General features: G+C 49.8%; 1 protein-coding gene across 1 annotated transcript; it reads left to right on the top strand.

The window, feature by feature from the left end:
* Positions 1-399: 399 nt before the first annotated feature.
* Positions 400-6,594, top strand: C1QL3 (complement C1q like 3). Its single transcript, XM_068405264.1, has 2 exons — positions 400-1,005; positions 5,940-6,594. Exons 1-2 carry the CDS (start codon positions 418-420, stop codon positions 6,117-6,119), a joined length of 768 nt encoding a protein of 255 aa, XP_068261365.1. The 5' UTR covers positions 400-417; the 3' UTR covers positions 6,120-6,594.
* The last annotated feature ends 1,044 nt before the right edge of the window (positions 6,595-7,638 follow it).

The raw sequence follows: 7,638 nt of genomic DNA, 5'->3' as shown, positions 1-7,638 counted from the left end.
GGCGAGCGGGGCGATCGCGAGAGAAAAGGCAAGTTCCAGGGAAAGTTGACTCGGACTGGCACAGCCTGCAAAAAAAAAAGTCGATCGCCGGCGGGAGCATAAAAGTGCGTGCGGCCGGGGCGCGGCGGCAGCTCTCCCTCTCCTTCTCCTCTCCTTCCCTCTCGCCCGCCCGGCGGCCGCAGCGGCCGCAGCGGAGCGCCGCGAGCCGCGGGAGCCCCCGCCGCCACCGGCAGCGGGAGGGCGGCCAAGCCCCAGGGGAGCCGAGCTCGCGCGGGCTCGGCGGTTTTTCGGCTCTGAGGAGGTCCCCGACCAACCATCAAGATTTTGTCCAAAAGCAGACAAGAGGATCGCCCTGCGCTGAGCCGGCTGGTGGGCAGCAGGCGGCGGCTGATCGCGGCCGGCGCGCTGGGGGTGGTGATGGTGCTGCTGCTGGTCATCCTCATCCCCGTGCTGGTCAGCTCGGCCGGCACCTCGGCGCACTACGAGATGCTGGGCACCTGCCGCATGGTCTGCGACCCCTACGGCGGCACCAAGGCGCCCAGCACGGCGGCCACGCCCGACCGCGGCCTCATGCAGTCCCTGCCCACCTTCATCCAGGGGCCCAAGGGGGAGGCCGGCCGGCCGGGCAAAGCGGGGCCCCGCGGCCCCCCGGGGGAGCCGGGGCCGCCCGGCCCGGTGGGGCCGCCGGGTGAGAAGGGCGAGACGGGGCGGCAGGGCCTGCCGGGCCCCCCCGGGGCGCCGGGGCTGAACGCGGCGGGGGCCATCAGCGCCGCCACCTACAGCACCGTCCCCAAGATCGCCTTCTACGCCGGCCTCAAGCGGCAGCACGAAGGCTACGAGGTGCTCAAGTTCGACGACGTGGTCACCAACCTGGGCAACCACTACGACCCCACCACCGGCAAGTTCACCTGCTCCATCCCCGGCATCTACTTCTTCACCTACCATGTGCTCATGCGGGGCGGCGACGGCACCAGCATGTGGGCCGACCTCTGCAAGAACAACCAGGTGGGCGCCGCGCCGGGCACCGGTGGGGGAAGCCGGGGACATGGGGACAGCGGGCGCCGTGAAGGCAGCGGGCGCCCGGGGAGAGACGGGCTTCCTGAGGGAAGCCGGGTACCGTGAGGGGAGCGGGCGCCCGGGGGGAATAAGGGCTACCTGAGGGCAGCAGGTGCCCCGGAGGAGCCGAGTTCCCTGAGGGAGAGGGTGCCCGAGGGGAGCCGGACTCCCTGAGGGAGCGGGTGCCCGAGCGGAGCCGGACTCCCTGAGGGAGCGGGTGCCGTGAGGACAGTGGGCGCCCAGGTGGAGCCGGACTCCCTGAGGGAAGCGGGCGGAGCGGCGCGGCGCGGGAAGGGCGTGAAGCGGGCGGCGGGCGAGGAGGGGAACCGGGCGGCCGCTGGAGGCAGTGCGGGCGCGGGGCGGGGGTGTGGGGCCCGCGGCCGGGCGGCGCGCGGGCAGGGCGAGCCGCCGGGGCAGCTGAGGGGAGCCGGCGCCCGCCGCTCCGCAGCTGGCGGGGACCCTGCGGGCAGCGCCGGGGCCGAGGCGCGGTGCACCGCCCCGCTCCGCCTCGGGTGCCCGAGGACCGCTGAGGGGCCGGGGGGTCCGCGCAGAGCCGAGGCCGCCCCGGGCCGCCGGGTGAATGCGGACTCAACGCACTCTTTTCTTCGAGAGTCACGCCATTGTCGCCCGCTCCCAGCCCGCTGTCCGGGCCGGCCCGCGGGCAGAGCGGCACCTGAGCGGCGCCTGGTCCCCCCGGCTGGCGCCGGCTGCCGTGCCAGCCGGTGTCTGCCAGCCCCCAGCCGCGGAGCGCTGCCCTAAGCCCGGCCGGGACGGGATCAGGGGGGCGGTCGCGCAGGCAGCGCTGCCCCCACGGGGGCGAGCGGAGCCCGGGCCGGGGACGGGCGTTCCTCCAGGGAGGGGAAACTCCCCGGGGAGGAAGGGGAGCCAGAGGCGGTGGGTGAGCTCAGGAGGGGGTGGTCCTGCGTGGGGAAAGGGGAGACGGGGTGGAGGAAAGCAGCCACAGGCCGGGGCTCACGCTCAGCCCTCGGCAGGGAGCGAGGTTTCCTCTGCCAGGGAACGCGGGTGACCGTGCGAGCTCGGCCCCCGCAGACCTCGCCCCTTGGCGGGCTAGCGCCGGGGAAGGCGCCAGCTGACGGGCGGGGCAGCGGAGGCACAGCGGGCGTCCGGCAAACACCGGCACGGTCCGAGCTCCGCCGGCAGCCCCTGCGGGAGCGTGGAAACGTGCAACGTAATTAAAGATCCTGCGATGCTACAGTCTGAAAGCCAGAGAAATCATCCATTTTAATTAGGGTAAACGTTGCCACCGCTCTCGCAGAGGCTGTGCCTGTAACATTGCCCCCGGGGAGCCGTTCGTCGCGGTTTTGCGCATCTTCCACACGTAGTTACCAGACACAGATACGCTGGCTCTAATTATGATAGCGCTTAGCGATACCGCCGGGGTACCCGCCGTCCCTCCTGCTCTGGGTGCCCGGGGGACAGCGCGATGTGCCCGGGCTTTCCCGTGTCTCTCCCGTGTCTCCGGGAGCTCGGCCGGGAGGGCGAGGGACCGGCCGCGCACCAGCCGTTCAACAGGTCGTTCACTGCCGGAGCTGTCCCGGCACGCTGGGGGCCACAGGGACGGGCTGCCGGCTTCCCTAGGCTCGGGGAGCACGGAGCCCAGCGCTGCCGCTTTTCACCCTCCGGCGGGGTGGGCTGGGGGAGTTGATCCGCTCTAAGCGGTGTCCATAGGGCTGAAAACCGGAGTCGGTGACCCCGCCGTGCCCCGCAGGTCGCGGAGGGCCGCGTTCGTTGGCGCGTCTCCTGCCCCGCGGCACCGCCAGCTCGGCGGAGCCCGGAGCCGCGCCGCGGCCCTGCCTGCGCTGCGCGGGTGGAGCATCGGCGGCCGGTAAATTAGCCTGATATGCCACTTAACCTTTTCTTGATGGCTCCTCAGAAGTACTGTGAAAACAGAATAACGACGCCATCAGTACCAATTAATTAAATTAGAAAATGTCTACCATAAATACTGTATCAGCAGATAAACCAGGCTAATAAAACAAAGTACATTGTAATATATTCACTTTGATTTCTTCATACAAAGGCAATATTGTCCACCGCGACAATACCATTTTACTTGCAATTAACACATTAATCTATTTTTGAACACTATTTATAATGTTTTAGAGTGTTTATTTTCCCAAACCCTGAAAAATGAATCTGTACCAGTACTTTTTAAAAAAGTAACCAATTATAAATATTAAATTGAACTTGAAGGCTAACCGTTCCTAAATATAAGTACTTCCAGTACCAGACATGAGAGAAATTAAAGTCACAGTGATTCAAAGAAAAAAAAAAAAACGGCAGGGGTTCTATGTATATATTTGTACATATCTATGCAAAGATAAGTATTTAGGTAAATATCTGCATACAAACTATTTAAAATTGATGCACAGTTTTAATGCAGCAGGGTCTCCTTTTGATTATGATTTATACTTGAAACACTAAACGCTGATGTGATGTGACAGTGGTTAACTTTGTGTATTATTTGTAAGAACGCTCAGAAATTTTGGAAGTGAGTCTTTAAATGGAGTCTGGCAAAGAAAACGTTATAAATTCAGTGTTTTCTAACAATGAAAAAAACCGCAAATCTTTGGCAAAAAAAAATAATTCCTAAGCAATGCACAGGAGGAATCTCAAGGTCTCCACCGCTAACACACATTGCCTTCTTTTAATGGTTACAAAGCTTCAACAGGGAAGTGCTGAGATCAGGTAGCTGAGCTAGCATGTGTGTGCAACCTGAGAGTGTAACTTCATGAAAGATGAGGTGAGCAGTCATGCAACTTATGAAACGTATAGTCCATTAATGGTTTAATTTTGAGATATATTTACCCTCTTGCAGCAATACACTGAGAATTCCTTTGAGACTGTTCTCCCAGGCTTTAAAAAGAAATTGCTCTGGCTAACCAAACATGGGGGTAAAACTTCTAAGAATAGCACACTGGAGTTTACAGGACATGTGTCACTATAGATAGGGCAATAAGATCTACACTTTGGTTTCTGGACTTTCAATACCCAGAATCTTTTTTTCTTCAGCCAGTATGTACTATGTAGACTCTTCAAAATGAAATATCCATTGCTGTAGTAGTTAGTGTCCATACGCTGACTCTCTTAGGATAGTCACTAATACAATTCGAATTCTCCTTTACTATCCACAGAAACACAACATTTTAGACAAATCCACAAAGTAGCGTTTCATTATGATGTAAATGGCAACGTGGAAAGTAATTTAAACCATTTTGTTTGCCAGTATGCAAGATACTAGCTCTCTATGAAAGTTTTTCTACCTTATCTGTAGCCGTTTCACTCCTTTCCATCTGTCCTTTCCATTTATGCTACCAACAACAGTCTCAGCCCGTTATTTTCCTTGGAGGTTATTTTCCAGGGTTAATGGCTCAGAGCCTTCAACTCCACCTTGTCAGTCATTAATCCAGAGGAAATAGCCAGTGCTTAGAATAATTATTGCTTTAACACTAGCAAAATAGATCCCCTCTGTAAACAATACCAGGCAATTCAGGATCAAGAAGTCCTGAAATAGCTGGGGTTTATCATCAGGCCATGTATCAGTTTAAATTTGCACTGTCACACCCCTGCAAGCCTTTTAAGCCTTTCTCACTCTTCTTACAGGATGTGTAAAGACTTTCCACCTACTGTGATTTTTAAGCTGCATAATGCCATAAGATCCTGCATGGTAAAAGAACCCTCTCCTTTTTAACATTTTAATATTAATGTGAAACCATATCACATGAAAATTTAATTTGGAAATTTATCATTTAAACTTTGAAAGGAATCCGTAGAAAATTGTGACTTATAGCCTATTTTTTCAATTCCTAACAGATAAAATCCCACATACAGTACACCAAGTCATGCATTATTACTTAGTTCAGGTTTGCAATACCACTAAATCACTTACTGCTCTTTAACTATGCTAGAACAAAGACAAGCAAAAAGCAGATGATGTGTTACACTGAAATAAATCACACACAACACTGAAATAAATCACACACAACTAAGTTTAAATATTTTAGCAAACAGTCAAATTATATATACATGATTTGGAGACTTACAGTGCCACAGACTATTCATTGCTGGAAACCAACATATATCTTGAAACTACAGATTACTTCCAGTTTGCTGGTAATGTCAAATTTAATCAGCAGTGGAATAGCAATGGAGAAATGGGAGAAAAAAGTATGTTTAAGTGAAAGCTGCAAATGAAAAGTCCTCAATTACTTGTAAATTCCAAAACCTGTTAAAACAAATAGTGACTTGCCTGTGATTTTTCAAATGTGCATCTCTTAGAACACACAGAAATTAAATGTTTTCTTACTGAAATGTGTAAAGTTTTTTCCAAACCCCGACTAGGATCCTTACCCGCTTGTATGCGTTGGCGCATGCATGTGGGTGGGTGTGTACTTTCTGTATTCTTTTTACAGCGCGATCCTAATAGTAGTATGACAATAAACCACCTCTGGAAAAAGCCCAGCCTGGTATCAACAGGGCCTTGCTGTAGATCCTTGCCAATGTTGATCAAACGTTCCGCTGACGAAAGTTACACCAATGTAGAACTGGCACACGACCAGATTCAGTTCTCCGAACCCCAGCTATTATTATGCATAAATTTAAAAAGGCTCCAAACATTTACAGGAGTGTAAACAGTTGTGTATTAATCAGATGACTGAGAAAGGAGCAGGTTATTGATTTAGTTTCAAATGTTGTGTTGTAGGAGAAAATAAGCAATAAACAGAGGAAAAAAAACTACAATATGTGTTGCCAGACAGTGGCAACTTACGCATGCTGAACAAAACATTGAGGATATGCTTTAATTTCACCATGCAGAAAAAGTTATCTGAGTTTCTTAACCACCCATTATGTATTTTATGTAGGTTCGAGCTAGTGCGATTGCTCAGGATGCTGATCAGAACTACGACTATGCCAGTAACAGCGTGGTTCTTCATTTGGAGCCAGGAGATGAAGTTTACATTAAATTAGATGGAGGAAAAGCACATGGAGGAAACAACAACAAATACAGCACATTTTCTGGATTTATTATTTACGCTGACTGATAATGAGTAAAAAGACCCACCAAACCAGTCCAAAAATGAAGCTTGCTCTTCTAAGCAATGGATTTGCGTGGCAAAAATCAATGAAACAAGCACCCCAGCAGAGAGCGACCACCGAACACCTCAGCAGCGGGGGAAAAAAGTCGAACGCTACCTGATTCACATCTGTACAACACAGAGAAACCTTATGTTAAAAAATTACAAACCGAGTTAAACAGATGTGCAATCCACTACCGCCAAAGCAAATACTTGCCTCATTGTTAAGTGTCCATGTGAATGAAGTCCTACATAGATCAAATTTTTATAAAAAACCACAAAACCCACCTAAGGACGCTGAGTTATTTCTTCAGTGTATATGATACTTTGATGTGTTAGGATCTTGCTGCTTTATCCATACTTCAGCTTTGGTTCTTGTGACTTAATTGCTAACAATGATGCTTGGAGTCCACTCATAGTGTGGTGAGGAATGATTTTACAATAAAAGGAAGAGGTAATCAAAATATACTTTCTCTCTCCAAAGGAGTTGTTTGCCTTGTACTTTTCTTATCCTTCCACTTAAGACTAGAAACTAATGAGCTTCAAGCCTTAACTCAATGTTCCTGCTTTGTAGGTTTACATTAGACTTTTAACATAAAATCAATCCAGTGGAGTTGTTTGAATCTTGTCTTCCCCTTAGCTGTGTTCTAAAAGAAAAAAGGATAGAAGAAACGCTTTTTTTTCCTGGAAAATATAACAGTTGACAAACTATTCTATTGCATTAAATCCCCTATTCCACTGAAGCCAATGGCAAAACTTGCGTTGATGTTAGTGGAAAAAGGATTTGGCTCTTAATTCGTTATGTGTAAATATATATTTAGACAATATTACAGGCCCGTTCTTGATAGTTAGTTGTGTAAATATTTAGCAAGCCTGGCATCCACATCCTCAGACTAAGGTAGTGTTTTCTTTGCAGCAATTAGTCTTCATTAGTCTTTTAGCACTTAGTCTGTACTTGGATACTATTTTTAATAAAATAGTTATGACTTAACATACTGAAGATGTTTAACTAGTATTTCGTAGGAATATAATGGGTCAAAACCTTATTTGTCTTAGGTGTCTTGTCTCACTGCAGTTAGTGGGATTACTCCCACAAAGGAAGAGTGGGAGATCTGACACATGAGAAAATGTTGTCACACAGCCCTTTTCCATGGTAGCTAGTTACCAGGTTGTAGTAAGGTGTGTCTATGAGATGGACACAGATAAGCGTATTACCAAAAATGATAACACATATGCAAAGAAAGAAGCAGATATTTACATGCAAAAAAAAAAAAGTGTGTATTAAAACCTATTTTTCTCATTCATATATATAGATAGATATATATATATAAAGTCTCAAAGAAGTTTAATCCATATAAAGGATTAATGCCTTGGAGAATTAAACTAAACACAGGTACTATGAGTTACATAGTTATAAAAATGCTTTAAAATCAGTCATACCAGTAATGTCCACAGAGTATTTTTATTCAAAAAATGGATTTCTTAT

This window comes from Nyctibius grandis, chromosome 7 (genome assembly GCF_013368605.1).
Source record: "Nyctibius grandis isolate bNycGra1 chromosome 7, bNycGra1.pri, whole genome shotgun sequence".
Taxonomy (NCBI): Eukaryota; Metazoa; Chordata; class Aves; order Nyctibiiformes; family Nyctibiidae; genus Nyctibius; species Nyctibius grandis.
Note: the sequence above shows the minus strand (reverse complement) of the source record. Positions and strands in the feature narration are given on the sequence as shown.

Bases quoted from the DNA above. Each gene is read 5' to 3' on its own strand.
- C1QL3 (XM_068405264.1), top strand. From the start codon at position 418: ATGGTGCTGCTGCTGGTCATCCTCATCCCCGTGCTGGTCAGCTCGGCC. The intron at 1,006-5,939 runs GTGGGCGCCGCG...TATTTTATGTAG, and splicing joins ACCTCTGCAAGAACAACCAG to GTTCGAGCTAGTGCGATTGC.